This window comes from Leptodactylus fuscus, chromosome 4 (assembly GCF_031893055.1).
Source record: "Leptodactylus fuscus isolate aLepFus1 chromosome 4, aLepFus1.hap2, whole genome shotgun sequence".
Classification (NCBI taxonomy): domain Eukaryota; kingdom Metazoa; phylum Chordata; class Amphibia; order Anura; family Leptodactylidae; genus Leptodactylus; species Leptodactylus fuscus.
Genome location: NC_134268.1, coordinates 43,595,690 through 43,614,513, shown reverse-complemented (window position 1 = coordinate 43,614,513; position 18,824 = coordinate 43,595,690). Strand labels below are relative to the sequence as shown.

The 18,824-nt window shown below is 43.8% G+C and overlaps 1 protein-coding gene across 1 annotated transcript; it reads right to left on the bottom strand.

Annotated features, from left to right (window-relative positions):
- Positions 1 to 992: 992 nt before the first annotated feature.
- Positions 993 to 18,081, bottom strand: LOC142201080 (uncharacterized). The gene is made up of 5 exons (XM_075271911.1): positions 18,074 to 18,081; positions 17,546 to 17,708; positions 9,197 to 9,355; positions 7,058 to 7,225; positions 993 to 1,175 (listed from the first exon to the last, which is right to left on the bottom strand). The coding sequence occupies exons 1-5, from the start codon at positions 18,079 to 18,081 to the stop codon at positions 993 to 995; spliced, it is 681 nt and encodes a 226-aa protein (XP_075128012.1).
- Between the last annotated feature and the right edge of the window lie 743 nt (positions 18,082 to 18,824).

The following is an 18,824-nucleotide window of genomic DNA, read 5'->3' as shown; positions in this document are numbered from 1 at the left end:
AAATGGAAACATATAGACATATTAAAGGGAGTCAGCCACCAGAATCCAGTATAGCAACCCATTCCAGGGTCACCTGAATCAAAAGGTGTTTTCTCCTTTTTAGGGTTGGTTCACATCTGCGTTGGTATTCCGTCTGGAGGAGTCTGCATGGTGACACCCCCCCCCCGAACGGAATACCAAGCGTAATTGCAAGCGCCTTGCAGTAAAAGCACACGGACCCCCATAGACTATGATGGGGTCCATGTGCTTGCCGCGCACTGCCCGCACGAATCATGCAGACAGGAAAGTAGATGGTGAACTACTTTCCTGTCCACGTTTTTGCTGTGGAGATCTGGCAGCAAGCACACGGACCCCATTATTATGAGGTGCTTTTACTGCACAGCGCCTGCTATTGCATTTGCATATTCTGTTCGGGGGGGGTCCCCATGCGGACTCCCCTGGACGGAATACAAACGCAGATGTGAACCAACCCTTAGTCGGTGCCTCCATTGTAGAGATATTGCTCTTTGTAAATTGTAAATAAGCTCGTTGGAGCAACTACAGTATTACGGCTTACCTCTTTGGAGCAATGGTCTCACACTCGTTGCTCCAAAGAGTTGCATACTAATGAAAAGGGTGAAAACTCATCAACAGAGGCTCCAATTCACATGAGAAAAACACTATTTTTATGGTGCCCTTAACCTGTGTATCTGTGGGGCTGGGTTGATATGCTGAGTTCTGGTGACACACTCCCTTTAAGTTCATATAATATAATGGGAATGGGAACACTCTCTGAGATAAATAATCACAAAATCATTTTGGGCTGCTCTCTGATATGGCACATATAAGTTACCATGTAGGTCTAGCACATACATTGTGATTGATAGAACGCAACATATGTTCATTTACTATATATATATATATATATATATATATATATATATATATATATATATATATATATAATAAAAGCTCGGAGTAGATGGGTACATTGAGAAAGTGCAGCGGAGTGACTAATTGAAGCTCATCTCTGCCGCAAGTTTCTCTACACTGTGACTTATGTTGGAGAGCTGCTGCCAGGCCTCTTTGTCAGAAGAGTCATCCAGATCTCTGCGGAGCTTCAGGCTATCCATATCGTAGCACAAGCTGTCCACATGACCCTGCATGCGCCGGATTTCATCATTCTTCTCTGCCATCTGAAAAGAATGAAAACATTTGTTTTCTGGTTCAAAGAACTACTGGTGTGTTCAATGGCTGTGCGATGTGGAGAAGGAAGTTTATTAATGAATGCGGAGGGCCTGGTGGTGGGGCGGATAATGCACACAGATGGGTCACTTGTGATCTAAACCATGTTAACTTCGTAACAAATATAAAACACATGACAGCTTACTATGCGGCCGGTCAACAATAATGAACAGAAAACTCTATCTATGTTCTACTGATCATACGCAGTGAGATAGGTCTCATAAAGTCCCCATGGTTGGCGAGACGTCTTCCTGTTCTCAGACTATTTCTATGTTAGGCTACATTAACATGGCGGAATTCTTCTTCATTTTCCGCCGCCGTATTCGCCCATAGTATAGCAGGACATCGGCAATCTGTTGCGGCTTTCCACTGTTTATTAGGCCCAGATGAATAAGCCAATACAGCAGGGAGTCTCGAAGCTGTGGAATCGGTGGCAGGATTGAGCAGGACACTTATTATTTTCAGCCTTCTGCTGCGACCGCTGCCTCCCATTCAAAACAATTGGAAGCACATTTGGGGAGGAATCTACACGGATTCAGGGAACCCAAATCTGCGGCAAATTCTTACGTGTGAACGTTCCCTTACTGGAAAGTCATAAGGAGTCTCTTGGTCAGCTACCCTGATCATTGTACACAAGGATGGAAAAGTAATGTCTGACCAATTTTACACAAAATCTGGATTTAGGTCTTCAAAGATGGACATGACAAAACTAGCAACCATTGTCAGGCAGCTGCAGCCAAATCACATCCAGTGGGAAACTAGTTTGATCTATATTATTCTGTATATACAAATACTGCACAGTACTACTTTTCTAGTCCTATATATGAATACTGTATATATGAACAATGCACAGTACTACTTCTCCAGTCCTACATGCTGGGTGTAATTCTCAGTATCTGCCCTTAATCTGTATATATGAACAGGGCACAGTACCACTTCTCTAGTCTTATATGCTGGGTATAATTCTCAGTATCTGCCCCTATTCTGTATATATGAACACTGCACAGTACTACTTTTCTAGTCCTGTATGCTGGATTTAATTCTTAGTATCTGTCCCTAGTCTGAATATTTGGTGGTGCACAGTAGCACTTCTCCAGTCCTATATGCTGGGTGTAATTCTCAGTATCTACCCCTATTCTGTATATATGTACAGTGCACAGTACTACTTCTCTAGTCCTATATGTTGGGTGTAATTCTCAGTATCTGTCCCTATTCTGAATATATGGAGGGTGCACAGTACTACTTCTCTAGTCCTATATGCTGGGTGTAATTCTCAGTATCTGCCCCTATTCTGTATATATGTACAGTGCACAGTACTACTTCTCTAGTCCTATATGCTGGGTGTAATTCTCAGTATCTGCCCCTATTCTGTATATATGTACAGTGCACAGTACTACTTCTCTAGTCCTATATGCTGGGTGTAATTCTCAGTATCTGCCCTTATTATGAATATATGGACGGTGCACAGTACCACTTCTATAGTCCTATATGCTGGGTGTAATTCTCAGTATTTGCCCCTATTCTGAATATTTGGTGGTGCACAGTAGCACTTCTCTTCTCCTGTCTGCTTGGTTTAATTCACAGACGCTACATGGCATGGGGTCTGTCTTTTTTTATTTAACCATCTGTATGTATTTTGAGGTGTGGGGTTTGTACCTGTTTTGGGAGTCTGGGATCTATATGCAGGTATCTGGGGCTGTATTTAGTCTGCTGTCTGTATTTTAGGGTCTGACTCTCTTCCAAATAAAATGTATTTTAGGGTCTAGTCTGCGGTCTTCTATACTGGGGTCTGGTCTGGGCCCTGTATTTATTCTGGAATCTGATAGAGCCCATGTGCATTATGTTCTGGAGCCCCAAGATTTCTTTGTACGCCCCTGGTGAGGAACCTAAATTAGTACATTTATTAATGTCAATCTGTGCTGTAGAGTTATTGGACAGGCAAATATCACATCGGCCAGTTGTAATATGGCTTAAATATACTTTTTATGAGCCCTGGCAGTTACAGGGTTGGGACTCAAAGGAAGCATTCATGTCCCTCGCTGCTGGCCTGTCTAAAGACATTAGTGCTTTAATCCTCTGTGCCATGTCCATCTGTTGTACACTTATAGCTATGTAATAATTGTGACAAGACCTAAATCTATCCGCAATGGTAGTAGCAGCCATCAGATCTACAATGACGACTACGAGTACTATGCGGATCCTTGAATTATCTGGTAAAATAGGTCATAACAAGTACATGCAATGTCCTTCTATAATAATAATATTTATATAGCACCAACATATTCTGCAGCACGGTGCAATTTGTAGATAAAAACATTGACTTAAAAGTGTCACTGGTTTAATAGAAAAAGAGGAACACTAAAGGGGCGACTAATGCAGGAACAGTACAATGGGGGAGAGTAAGGTCCAGAGTTTGCCGGCAAACATCCTCCCCCACCTGCCCTGTCCACCAGCTGCCCATGAATAATCTAGAGAGGAAACCAGAAATTCAGGTTTGCAGACCACACACTTCCTATGCCATGTCTGCCTAGACCCCGAGGCAGTGCTCTGCATCTGTTAGCCAAGTATAGGGCCTATGCTGTCTATAGATATTGCCTATAGTGACAACTACCAGGGCAACACCATAATTACAGATCATTGTAGGCCGATGGACGGCTCCACGTGAAACACTGGGGAAAGCTTTATGAGAAAATACCACATAAGTGAATTATTGGTTGCTTGCCTTCAAAACATTGGGAGAATATAGCTCATATACTAATATGCTGCAAGATCTGCAGACATCCCTGACCATGCAAGCCTTGCCCAAGATATAGGCCTCATACACATGACATCTAAAACCACAAGGCTTTTCCTGACAGCAAACACTGGCAAACAAAAAACATATCTGCATGTCATCCGCAATCGCGGATCCGTATGTGCTGCAAATGTAGGCATTAATAAGACATGCTTTATAATATGTGGTCCTTGTACATGGCACGGACACACGGCCTCCAAAAATGTGGTGTGTCTGGGCCCTAAGAAATGCATGTGTCCGTATTTTGTAAGTATGGTCGTATGGCCAGTTTTTAAATGGCTGTCACATGGCCATTATACAACCCATGAATTTCAATGGGTCTATTCACATGGCACTATCAATGTCTGTTTTGATGACCATGAAAAAAACGGATATGTGAATAGACACTTTGGTTTCAATGTCTTCTCAAAATGGATGTGTGATGCACGTTGCAAAAACACTCTTTCATGAACTAGCCTTTACAGGACATATCACATTAAGGTCATTCTAATATTTCAACCCTAAGGCCTCAGGTGCACAGTAAGGGCGGGTTCACATCTGCGCCCGGTCTCTGCTTTAGCTGATCTGTCTTCTGCCCCGAGAAACTGGGGACATGCAGGAAATTGGGTCCATTTAAAAAAAAACAAAACGGTTTCACCGCGGACAGGCTGAAGACGCACACGGGCAGTCACGTTGCAAACCCTTTCAAGTGAATGGGTTTCCGTCACCTGACCAGTTTCTCGGGGCAGAAGACGGAAAACCACCGGATTGGCTAAAGCGGAGACTGGGCGCAGGTGCCCTTACAAATATGTGCCCAGTACGGGAGATACCGGTGTCGGCACTATCCCTTCACTTATAGCCTAGTATCATCAATTGACTATGATAAACACCCCCCTCTCCCGACAGTACTCTTGTATAGCAGCAAAGCTGACACATCACATTGATTTCAGCGCACTGTCAGCGTTCTAGCAGTATATAATACCGCCAGTATCATAGGACGTGTAGACGGTCCTCTTTAGGCCTGTCAGGGGTGTAATCTTTAGACTGAAGCCTATACAACTTTTCTGAAACATGTGGCCTCAGCCCCAGGATGAAGCTACACATTGATGTTCAACTCCAAAAAAGTTTGCTGCAAGGTCCCTAGTAACTAACAAAAAAAAAAAAAATCTTACATGATCAGATATTTTGCAACAGATCTGAGGTTACTTTTGTCACATTTGTGGTTTTACAGGGATTCGTACATCACTGTAAGTCTGAATGTAGCCAAAGTCTTATAGACTACAGAGTCACGGCTGTAAAAAGAATCTCAGGGATGATTTCTAACCTCCTTGTTATTGTACAGTAAGGTGAATGTCTTTACTTACATTACACAATCTGCAAGGCTTTCATAATACATCTTGTGCCATAGTCTCCAGGGATTTTGTCACACAATACTCACCTTTCTGCAGACTGCACTTCCCTGTTTTATCCTCTCAGCAGACTTCTCTATATTGTAAACCACTATCACTACAACTTAAAGCATCCCATATACATGAGATAGTTGCCTTGACAGCTATCTCTGCTAATTCTTCCATTAACATGCATGCTTGAATTGGCTGAGCATGCATGTTTACTTCAATATGCATGCTCAGCCTGTATTTTTAGATTAGAAGGTGGCCACAGACATCCAAACTCAACCCAAATCTGCCACTCGGTTTGACCATGTAATTGAAGTGTATGGGCACCATGCAATGTTATGTTTATTTCAGACTGCCTTTACTTTATATGAATTCTAAGAAGCCGTGTGTAAGATGCTTAAAGGGGCTCTATCATTGAGATATCGTGATTTTTAGATAGTTATATGCCTCAACAGCCTTTAAAAAGGCTATTCAGGTGCTGCTTCTAGATTTTGAAAAGACACCCCCCCCCCCATTTTTTTAAAATATCGGTAGAACCAATATGCAAATGAACCTCTCCGTGCACTCTGGGCATTCCCCAAGCCATCGTGCACCCCTCTGCATCATGCTTTTGTAACGCACCCTCCTTTGCTTGTGCTCCATGATGCCCTCCTCCTCCGTAGCTGTAACCACCTCCATTGTCTGTAGCCTCGATCCTGCGCTTTGAAATCTCGGGCATGCGCAGTAACACTCCGTTCTGAGCGGTACTGTACTTGCCCGAGTGCCATTTTATTGTAGCTACCTACAGAACTGCTCAGTATCCTAACTGCTCAGTATCACACCTATCATAACAGACAGAAATGGACAATAACAGACAGTACGGACAGTAACTGATGGCTATTAGCTACTCTCCGTTAGAAGTCTGTTGCCCATAGACTTCAATGTTAAAAAAATAACGGACACTTGCTGTCCATTTTTTCAAACAGACCTGCACAGGGCTGCACCTCTAATGAGGCGGGGTGAGGCGGCAGCCTCAGGCGGTACTGTGGAGGGCGCAGCAGCCGCGGCAATTTTTTTTTCTTTTTTAAATACTTTTTAAGAGGCCGCTACCTGCTGGAGTAGTCCCAGCAGGTAGTGGCCTATCTACCTACCTCCCTGGGTGTGCTCATGGTCGCCCCACGCTTCACCTTCTGCTATAGGACGCGGGGGGTGGCGGGTGGGGGTGTGTGTGGCTGTGAGCAGGCCCGGGCCAAGGTTGCGAACCCACTACCGCTATTATTATACTCGGGGTTTTTTTCAGACCCCCAAGTATAATAATCGGAGCCCCAGGGGAGGTGAGGGAACATAATAAAGAGTGTTACTTACCTCGCCTGGATCCGGTGTTAATCCTAGCAGGCTTCAGGCCTGTATGGTAATGTCCCAGACGTCACGTGGCCTGGGACATTACCATACAGGCCCAAAGCCTGTGCTAGCAGTACCATACCGGCCAGAAGTCTGTTCAAGCAGTAGCAGCCTATTACTGCTAGCAGCATGACGTCTGGGACATTACTATACAGGCTCCTAGAGCCTGTACTAACAGGCTAATTTGATAAGTCTTTCTTGATGGGTCACACATAGTAAGCAGCACTCCCCCTACCCATTGTGTGCTTAGTGAATATGAAGTTTGCATGCTTTGGGCACGAACCTGTTTATGTAGCTGAGAGATGTGCTCAACCAAATGGTTCTTCTCTACACGCAAGAGGGAGTTTTCCTGCTGGACCTTGGAGTGTTTGTTCTGTAAATCTGTCAGCTGCTTGTGCAGTGAACTTCCAGTCATCTCTACAGATTTCCTGCCTTGTCGTAGTTGCAGCACCTATAAACCAAGGCAATGCAGCTTTTATAAGGTCATAGTACGTACACCTTTGCTCTAGTGCATCTAAAAATGAAAGAATCAACTTTGCAACTAGTCTCAATCAGGGGCGTAACTATCGTAGAGGCAGCGGAGGCGGCTGCCACAGGGCCCGGGCCATTGGGGGCCCAGTGACAGCCGCTACCGCTGTGTTTTTTTTTTTAAATAGTCCGTTGCGGGCCCTATTCACTTGCCGATCCTGGCTGGGCCGGGATCGGTAAGTGACACCGCGGGCCCCACAAACACTATCATTATACTCGGGGGTCTTTGCAGACCCCCCGAGTATAATGATCGGCGGACCGGAGAGGTAAGAAACATAAAAAGATGTTACTTACCTCTTCACGATTCTGCCAGGCCTTCGTCATACTTTGTCTGACGTCTCTGACGTCACATAAACCCGGCATGCTTCCCGGGTCATGTGACGTCCGACGTCATTAAAGAAGGACGTGAGCGGCGGTCGACAGCATAGGAGTCGCAGGACAGGTAAGCAACAGTGTTTTTTTTAATGTTTTTATTCCCCGGGTCTCCGATTATTATACTCTGGGGTCTGAAAAGACCCCAGAGTATAATAATTGTTTATGAGTGTCCACTATGGGGTATAATACTGTGTGCAGGGGACACTATTGGGGATGATACTGTGTGCAGGGGCCACTATTGGGGTTAATACTGTGTGCAGGGGCCACTATTGGGGTTAATACTGTGTGCAGGGGCCACTATTGGGGTTAATACTGTGTGCAGGGGCCACTATTGGGGTTAATACTGTGTGCAGGGGACACTATTGGGGTTAATACTGTGTGCAGGGGTCACTATTGGGGATGATACTGTGTGCAGGGGCCACTATTGGGGTTAATACTGTGTGCAGGGGCAACTATTGGGGTTAATACTGTGTGCAGGGTCCACTATTGGGGTTAATACTGTGTGCAGGGGACACTATTGGGGATGATACTGTGTGCAGGGGCCACTATTGGGGTTAATACTGTGTGCAGGGGACACTATTGGGGTTAATACTGTGTGCAGGGGCCACTATTGGGGTCAATACTGTGTGCAGGGGCCACTATTGGGGTTAATACTGTGTGCAGGGGACACTATTGGGGATAATACTGTGTGCAGGGGCCACTAAGGGACATAATACTGTGTGCAGGGCTTACTAAGGGACATAATAGAGTGCGGAGGAGGGGGTCGGTCGAGGTCTTCGGCGTCAGTTGGGATAGGGGGGGGGGGCCATGTCAAAAGTTCGCCACGGGGCCCCGCCATTCCTAGTTACGCCACTGGTCTCAATGATAGCTATCCTACTAGTCTGTATGCACCGCTTCTATGGGGACCAAAGTGTAGACATATTAAGGCTCTACGGATACAGATAAAGTTTCTTACATCTGTTTAACAGATGCAAAAAAAAACAAAACGGACACAAACAGATGCAAAAAGATGGCCAACCATTTACATAGACATCAATGTTAAACACAAAAAAAACAAAAAGTGGATCTGTTGTTTCCATTTTCCTTGAAGGACACAAAACGTAGTATACCATACTTTTGTGCCCGTCCAAAAAAGCGGACAGCAGCAGATCCCTTTTTTGTTAACATCGATGTTTATTTAAACGGATGACAAAGTGAAATCTCATCCAGACGCTGTAGAAAAACTGTGTGACCAAAATTGACTTGTGGTCATCCGCACCATATGAATTAATGTTTCTAATGTGGATTTTCCCCTTAGCAGTTCATAAAAGTGAATTCCACAGCAAAATCATTAACAAATATGCAAGTAAAACGTGGCTTTTACACAGAATAGAGCAGAATTGCATCAATGTCCGCAGCAGAAAATGTGATTTTTTTCTATATGGGCACTTTTATGTCAATCGTAGCAAGCACTGTTTACATGTAATATACCCATTATCGTATCCTATAAATGACATGCCATTGAGACTTATTAGCTAACCTGTTTCTGAGCAGCAGCAACTTTTTCCTTCTCTTCCTGGACAAGTCTTCTCCAGTGTGACAGTGTCAGTTCTAGATGTCTCTCCTTCTCCTTCCCTGAAGTTATCTCAGAAATTCTTTTTGTACGATTCAAGCTTTCTAGTGTTCGGAGTTGTCGTTCCTGGAAATGTGAATGTGTGTATGTAAGACCGAAGAAAACGTCAGAATCTTAAGAAGATGCAAGGTCAGAAACTTACAAAATAAGTCCAAAAACATTCTGGCATCCTGTACCTATAGATTGCAATTGATTTCAAATTTAGGCAGGATACGGGGCAAGTCATGTGGTCATTGTAGTGTCACTTTAAATGGAGCGTATAGAAACATGGTGGCTTTGTTGCCTTGCAGCGCTGGAGTCCTAGGCTCAAATCCAGCCAAGGAGTTGGTATACAGTCATGGCCAAAAGATTTGAGAATGATACAAATATTAATTTTTACTAAGTCTACTGCTTCAGTTTTTCTAATGGTAATTTGCATATACTCCAGAATGTTATAAAGAGTGATCAGCTTAACAGCAATTACTTGCAAAGTCAATATTTGCCTAGAAAATGAACTTTATCCCCCAAAACACATTTCAACATCATTGCAGCCCTGCCTTAAAAGGACCAGCTAACATCGTTTCAGTGATTGCTCCATTAACACAGGTGTGGGTGTTGATGAGGACAGGGCTGGAGATCAATCTGTCATGATTAAGTAAGAATGACACCACTGGACACTTTAAAAGGAGGCTGGTGCTTGGCATCATTGTTTCTCTTCTGTTAACCATGGTTATCTCTAAAGAAACACGTGCAGTCATCATTGCACTGCACAAAAATGGCCTAACAGGGAAGAGTATCGCAGCTAGAAAGATTGCACCTCCGTCAACAATCTATCGCATCATCAAGAACTTCAAGGAGAGAGGTTCCACTGTTGGCAAAAAGGCTCCAGGGCGCCCAAGAAAGACCAGCAAGCGCCAGGACCATCTCTTAAAAGTGTTTCAGCTGCGGGATCGGGCTACCAGCAGTGCAGAGCTTGCTCAGGAATGGCAGCAGGCAGGTGTGAGTGCATCTGCACGCACTGTGAGGCGGAGACTCTTGGAGCAAGGCCTGGTCTCAAGGAGGGCAGCAAAGAAGCCACTTCTCTCCAGAAAAAACATCAGGGATGGACTGATATTCTGCAAAAGGTACAGGGAGTGGACTGCTAAGGACTGGGGTAAAGTCATTTTCTCTGATGAATCCCCTTTTCGATTGTTTGGGACATCTGGAAAACAGCTTATTCGGAGAAGACGAGGTGAGCGCTACCACCAGTCTTGTCTCATGCCAACTGTAAAGCATCCTGAAACCACTAATGTGTGGGGTTGCTTCTCAGCCAAGGGAATCGGCTCTCTCACAGTCTTGCCTAAAAGCACAGCCATGAATAAAGAATGGTACCAGAATGTCCTCCAAGATCAACTTCTCCCAACCGTCCAAGAGCAGTTTGGCGATCAACAATGCCTTTTCCAGCATGATGGAGCACCTTGCCATAAAGCAAAGGTGGTAACTAAATGGCTCAGGGAACAAAACATAGAGATTTTGGGTCCATGGCCTGGAAACTCCCCAGATCTTAATCCCATTGAGAACTTGTGGTCAATCATCAAGAGACGTGTGGACAAACAAAAACCTACAAACTCTGACAAATTGCAAGCATTGATTGTGCAAGAATGGACTGCTATCAGTCAGGCTTTGGTCCAGAAGTTGATTGAGAGCATGCCAGGGAGAATTGCAGAGGTCCTGAAGAAGAAGGGTCAACGCTGCAAATATTGCAACGCTGCATTAACTTATTCTAACTGTCAATATAAGCTTTTGTTACTCATAATATGATTGCAATTCTATTTCTGTATGTGATAAAAACATCTGACAAACACAAATAAAAACCACAGGGCAGCAGATCATGTGAAAATATAATATTTGTGTCATTCTCAAAACTTTTGGCCATGACTGTATTCTCCCCGGGTTTCCTTCCACATTCTAAAAGACATACTGATAGGGAACTTACATTATGAGCTCGACTTGACGGTTTCGACAAAATCTGTGGAATGTGATGGCGCTATATAAGTAAGCAAAACATAATCACACAATGAGGAACTGACTAGGCAGCATGGTGGTTAGCCTTGCAGCGCTGGAGTCCTGGGTTCAAATCCTGCCTAGGGCAACATCTGTAAGGAGTTTGCATGGGGTTTCCTCCCAAACTCTAAAGATATACTGATAGGGGGAAAAACAATGGTGATCTGACTATTAAAGGGGTTTTCTTTGGAATGGCTGAACAAATTTGGATAAACAAAGCACCAAAATGGTCAGAGTGACAGCGCCCATCAGATGATGTTTGTCATTGAGCTTTTCAGGCCAGAGCCTATATTAGTATTAAATTTACAAATCAACAGCACAATGGCAGTAACATCATCAGGTCCTTAATAAATGGTTATATTTAACTTGCTATCATACAAGAAAGTGTCCCTCCAGACATATTCTCCTTCTCGATTTGACAGCAGGCTTGGCATGACGCAACTGCACATTACCCAGTAGAGCTGTCAAGACAACCATCCAACGCCCAGCGAGTATCGAGCACTGTTGTAATGACTAGCATCTGTGCACAATACTCACTGGGCTTAGACCAAATCCTTGCCAACTGTAGCGCACATTGTCTCCACACCTGACGTCAGACGTAGCAGAAGAATATTCCTGGAGGGGCAACTTACTAGGTTACACATGACAAGTCCATATAATTGCTAACACAATATATTCATTCAGATATGAATTATTAGGTATCAAGTACAATATTATCTTTGTGATGATTTATCATATAGTTAACGTTGTACAGGCTGCACATCTACATATCAAGTCACTCATACTCCTATGATCCCTCTAAAAAGGTTATAGCCTTAACATTAACATACAAAGCCATCCACAACCTGTCCCCTCCATATATCTCTGAACTAATCTCCCGCTACCTGTCCACACGTAACCTCAGATCCTCCAATGACCTCCTACTCCGCTCTTCTCTCATCTGCTCCTCACACAACCGTCTCCAAGATTTCTCCCGTGCATCCCTCATACTCTGGAACTCCTTACCACGACACATAAGACTGACCCCCACAATCACAGGATTCAAGAAGGCCCTGAAGACTCACCTATTCAGGAAGGCCTACACCCTCCAATAACACTATCAGCACACTGCCATCTGAACTGTCTCACCTTCTCCCTCACCTTCTGTCTCTACCCCCTTCCCTCATAGATTGTAAGCCCTCGCGGGCAGGGCCCACTACCCCCCTGTGCTATTCGGTCACTGTTAGTATTATATCTACCTGTATATTCTCTGTACTGTATGTAACCCCCAAATGTAAAGCACCATGGAATTAATGGTGTTATATAAATAAATAAATAAATAATAATAATAAAATAGCCTAGTCATGAATCTATATAAGGTTTATTGTAAGGGCTTATTCAGACGAACAGTTATTTATGGCCCAAGGTGTGTCCACAAACTGCATTCAGCTCGGTGTGTGCAGGCAGAGGAATGGGCACTGCATTCTGCAATTTCCTTCACGCAGACCCAAGATCATTACAGTCACTACTGGGTGTTGTCCAAGTCTAGTCCGTGCAAAATAAACCCTAAACTTTATATGTCTAGTCTTCTCCTTCTTAAAACATTCAGCAAATCCTAAGCATAGAAAGGATCACATTTACTTAACTAAAATATGTTTATTTCGTAGGCTGTCACAAGTCAAATCTCTATCCTCTTTTAGGTTGAGAACCCGTGTTATGGAAAGCTATGTTATGTTTTGGCAGCTTTTTTGTTGCATATTTATAAGCTAAAGCTAGGAATGGCTACAATAGGAATCCTACTAATATTATAAATGTGAAAGTTTGTATGTTTGTTACTCAATCACGCAAAAACATAAATTTGGCACATAGATAACCTCGATTAACACATAGGCTACTTTTTATCCTGGTAAATGACATGACTTCACGACTGTTATGAATTTATGTTCACATACTATATTACACTGCTCTTGCCAGCAGGACTCTCTCAGCTAATTTGAGTTTGCTGATAACACCAGGTCTGTTATCTCTGTATGTAAACACATAGATAACACTAAGTCCATTCTGTACAAGCGTCTCTACATATTATCTGATCTGCTCCAGGCAGCATGCTGGCACACTGTATGGGAAAACCCCCTTTAATCCAATTTGGTAGTTTGCCAATTTTAAACATGCTGAGAAAAAGAAAATCTAATTTTTCACAAAATTCTAAAACAACGAGAGCTATGAAGGTAACCAGAAGTCAACAGACTTCTCCTCAAGCGGAGCTCAGGGGGATTGAGCAAGCTAGGCGTCAAGCTTCTCTTAGAGCAGCCGAAATGCCGGAGCAAGCTGATCATCAACGCCAAGAACACACTTATTATATGGTGTCCCAGCAAGCTGCTGCGATGCTGGAACAATCACAGGCACAGCACGAGGAACAAGTTCAGCAGCAGGACAGCTGGAGAGCTGGCGAAACACCAGAGCAGGCGAACCACTGATAGCAGCAATTTGCTGAATATAGGAGGATCATTGACGCCAACATGCAACAAAAAAAAGCAGCTTTTACGCAATGTAGGGCTTCAGCCTAAGGATGATTTCACACACAGTAGGGGGAATTTATCAATCCCTCTACACCAGTTTTTGGGCATAGAGGGATGATATTGTGGAGTACATTTGACACAAGGATTTTTTCTTTTACCAAGCATGCACCAAAACCCATGCACGGTCCATGCATAGGTGGCTCATGGGGTCATCCCTGTGTCCTCTGTGTGCAGCCCGTGCTTTTAATTCATGGCAGTGTGGTTGCACCACAGTCGTGTGAAACCAGCCTTATATGTATGCTTCTTTTTTTTTAGTTATCCCAGTGTCTATACATGTTTTGCAGATATGAGAAGACCCCCGCTATGTGATATACTGGGTATGATATACTATATTCCTGGGCGGGGGGCTTGTGATAGATAACCGTCTCATATGTACGGCCTGTCTAAGCTACCTGAAATTGCACTATAGAAACTATAGAATATATTTTGGGATGTTTTTATGCTGCTCATCCACATGAGACAGCTGTTGGATGAAAGACTGACCGAATGCTGTCTCTCCGATCACCTCGTACACATGCACACTTGGCCAGACCTGACAGTGCAGTGCCAGACACCTCTGCTAGTGGATTATCTACTCAAGATAACAAGGATCTGGTAGTGGAAATCCAACTGCCCAACCCTCATCTCCCCTGCCATTTGGGAAGGGTTGGGAGGCCCCCATACACATTAGGCCATAGGGGCTGCCCTACTGAAATCAGCGGGTTGGGCTAGCAATCCTCTATTGTGTATTAGCAGCTTGGGGAGACCTGTTTTGAGCTTGTAATGGGTGGAGTGGAGAATAATCTCTGGGGTGGGTGCATTTACATGACTATAGTTTATCTATCCAGGTTAGATGTACCACCCACAACAAGATAAACAGCCTGAATGTGAGCAAACAGCAAGAAAGCTCCGATACAATGGGATCCAATGCTATGTGTGTAGGGCAGGCTGCTCTGTTTATTTGTTTTAAAAACAATAAGTCTCTGTTCACACTGGTATTGTGGTTCCATCCTGTTCAGTTTTTTCTTAACCTTGATGGACAGTTTCTTGTGACCTAATGTGCTGGTCAAACCTGAAAAAAACTTGCAGGACTTGTTACATGATAATGGGTTACAAAAATAGATGGGTCATAGGTTACACCGCTCAGATATCTGTCCCCCTGCACCAGTGGGGCTCTGTTACAATATCTGCTGACAGATCTGCTCTTCCCAAGGTAAATGAAGGCAGATCACACTAGAATTTTTTTCCAGTGATGTCATAGTGATCTCATACCGACACAGGCAGCTTATTGTACACGTGGTCACTGTAAGAGACAAGGGGTGCATGTTATATGGGTAGACAGAGAGGTGGTTTATATCATGGCTGGAAAATGGGGGGGGGGACCTGACAGACGGTCAATAAATGTTTACTGGTTTTCAATTAGGGTAATATGTGCACATATAAAGTAGGCGACAAACATCCTCAAGTAATTCTCATTGAACTGAACACACTGTATATGAATAATGCAAAAATAAGCAATGTATCAATAGGAAACAGTAAGGGGGCATTCACTTGCAGGACTTTGTGTCCCTGCAAAAAAAAAAAAAAAAGCGGTTTCATGGAGGGGAGGCTGTACACGGACACCTGTGGATTGCTTTAAAAACCCATTAAAATGGGTTTTTAAACTGACCTTATGCAAACCGTCCCCAAGCTGTTTTTCTGCAATCCTGTTGGAATCATGGTGGGTGGACACAACCCTAAGGCTGGTTGCAGACAACTCGGTGCTTCCATCTGGCCATGAATTAAAGGCACGGGCGGCACACAGGGGATATGCGGATGTCACCTGTGTGCCACTCATGCTTCCAAGGCACATTCCATTACATGAATACAAGCCACGGAATCAGGGCCGCAAAATAGGACAGAAATAGGAGCTGTTCTATATTTTGTGACCCAGATTGTCAGCCCGCACATGTGACAGTGTAATTCACCGTCATGTGTATGGGCCCATAGAAATTAATGGGTCAGTGTGCTATCTGGGAAAACACGGATAATAGACTGATCTTGGCCACGGTTGTCTGCAAGAGGCCGCTTAGCTAATGTCTCACGTAGCGGGCCACGATGAAAAAGCACTGCGGGAAAAACCACAGCGGAAACGCATTGCAGTTTTTCCTGCATCACTTTTCACAGAAAGTCTGCAGTGTTTTCCTCTGCAGACTTTCTGCTTTAATTATACCTACAGGGATACCATCAGCGTTTACGCAGATATAACGGACATGCTGCAATTTACAAAAACACAACGATTTTGAAATTGCAGAATTTCCTCCGTGGATATTTTTCTGCAATGTGTGGATGGGAATAGCCAGAATCACATCCACTTTGCAGGGACTGTAAAACACTGTAGTTTTTGCTGCAGCCCGGGCCTAACAGGAGAATACAGGGGGTAAAAAGAGGAGAGAGGAGATCAGAACTAGAGGTAAGTACAGAGAAGGAAATGGAGGTGGAAGGAATGGTAGGACCAAAATAACCACTTTTATGTCTAAGAGCTTCCTTTATATTTTCCACTCCTTTACAAGCCTCTCCTGACTTTGCCTAAAAAAAAAACTGCAGCAAAATCTGCAACAAAAAATGCTGCATTTCTTCAATGTGACGCCCCATGTTGCAAAAAAAACCACAGCTTTTTTTGTTTTTTTGAGCCAACGCCAGGAGTGGACTGAGCAGAAGGGAGAAGCATAAGAGTTTTCTATATATTTCCAATTCCATTAGTAGCCATTCCTGGCTTTGCCTCAAAGAAGCACAACAAGATCTACAACAAAAAAAAAGCTGAGTTTCCACAAAGTGGGGTGTCAGCATTAATGTGGAAAAGTGCCTGAGGCAAGACATGTTGATAAGTCTATAGAGTCCCTAAATTGTGTCAAGGAAGTCAACAAAGAGCAAATGGGTAGTAGGAGATGGAGTCAGACACTTGAGTCTTTCCATTGCAGTCTAGAAGGAGGTACTTAGAAGCTTAGAACCTTTCTTGACCCTGGGATCAGCCCTGGGAACATGGAGAGTAAGGCTTTATTAAGTGTTATTGAAGAGGCACCGAAAACTTGTTGTAAAATCCTGCCATAGGGAGAAGCCTGTGTGGCACTCCTACCTGTATATAAGCACATATCAGATACTCAGGGAAACCTCTTGTACAATGTGTCAGGGGTTCTGTACCACCAGGCACACAGTTTTAAAGGACACTCATAGCAATTGTGACTATCTGTAAGCAAATCTGGTAAATCAGGCTCCGCCCCTGATGCACTTGAGGCTGATTTGCATACCCATAAAAAGATAATTAACTCTGTATTTCTTTATCAGTTTGTGGCCAAAAAAGTATGATCCTGCTACTGCTAAAGGCCCCGACACACCACTATTTTAGGTTTGGGAGTCATTTGAGACCTCCCTTTAAATTCTAATTTAGAGATTGCGGCCTATCAATTATACCTATGGAAACGCTGGTAGTTTCCCTATAGGTATAATGGAAGCAGAAAAGCGCTGCGGAAGAGCATTGTGGGAAGAAACGCGACTCATGGCCACTGCAGTTTTTCCCGCAGCGTTTTTTTTGCTGTGGCCTGCTACATGGGGCCTTAGCCATAATGGGATTTTTGAGGAAATGGGGTAGAAAATTTGTAAATTTATCATTTGGTACTAGATATTTTGGAAATTCTTGAAGTGAAAACTATTTATTTACCCCCTCAAGTTGTTTAGTGGCTTCCAGTACTCTAGATTGTAGGTGGCCATTTTCTTTGGTTAGACGTGCACAGTCCTCCGCCATTTTGTTGCGCAGGTATTTATCTTCATCTGCTGTAAGATGTCTTTCTTTCAGCTGAGTCTGTAACGTTTCTGCCTCTTTGCTTAAACAAAAAAAAAATTATAAAAAAACATTTAAGCCAAAAACAACAATCCCTAAACCCAAAGGGCAAAAGGAAGTCCATAATAATAATCAAAATAAAAAGAACACATCTATGAAGACTGGTTAGTAACTTGGAGTCGGTGGAGGGTGTGCCTCGTATTCGATAAAGTGCATGCCTCCTCATAAATACATGCACCCTCTGCCGCGTTGTGCGCCTCGGGGTAAACAGTCCCCTAATTACTACGAGTACAAGTAGGTGAGGTGTGATGGACGCAGATGAGACAATGGCAAACAATGTAAGCATAGGCCCTATTGTGTGTGACCAATAATAGACCCCCAAAGTAGGTGCCCAGATTGTTAGAATACCTTGTCATGTGCAAATAGAAGCATTACCATGATAGGGATAAGCCCAAGGGTAAAACGGCTCCATGTAAACAGGCCTTTATTCAACCATATGTAAAAGTGGATCTCATTTACATGAATATAATCAAATAAAAGATCCTGCTAAATATACGGTATTGCTTTGCACCCATTACAAAACGCTAACACTGCAGAACTGCCTTACTGTATACTTTACTATGCTGGACTGACCGCTTTAATAATAAAAGAGACAGGACAAGAACCTGCAATGGGGCTGTGTTGGGAGATTAGTCCTGGACTGAACTGCTTTGTCTCCCAGCCTCAGACATAGCATTCATCTACACTAAGGCAATTCACTAGGTACAAATTCATATAAGGCTAAGGCCCCACGGGCCGTAATCGCAGCGCTAAAGCACTGAGGAAAGTACCGCGGCGTGAACACATTGCGGTTCTTTCCGCAGCGCTTTTAAGAGAAATTTCACCCAGTTTTCCTCTGCAGACTTTCTCTTAACATTATATCTACGGGAAAGCCGCTGGCGTTTCCGTAGATATAATTGACATGATGCGATTTGCAAAGCCACAACGACTTTGGAAATCGCAGCGTGTCCGCGCTGCAATTTCCTCCGCAAAGTGGGCATGGGATTCGCATGAATCCCATCCCCTTTGCTTGCACGGTAAAACACAGCGATTTTTCTCCGCTGCGGGCAAATTGCAGCGTTTACGTCCTGTGGGGCCCCAGCCTAAAGCGGTTTTCTAG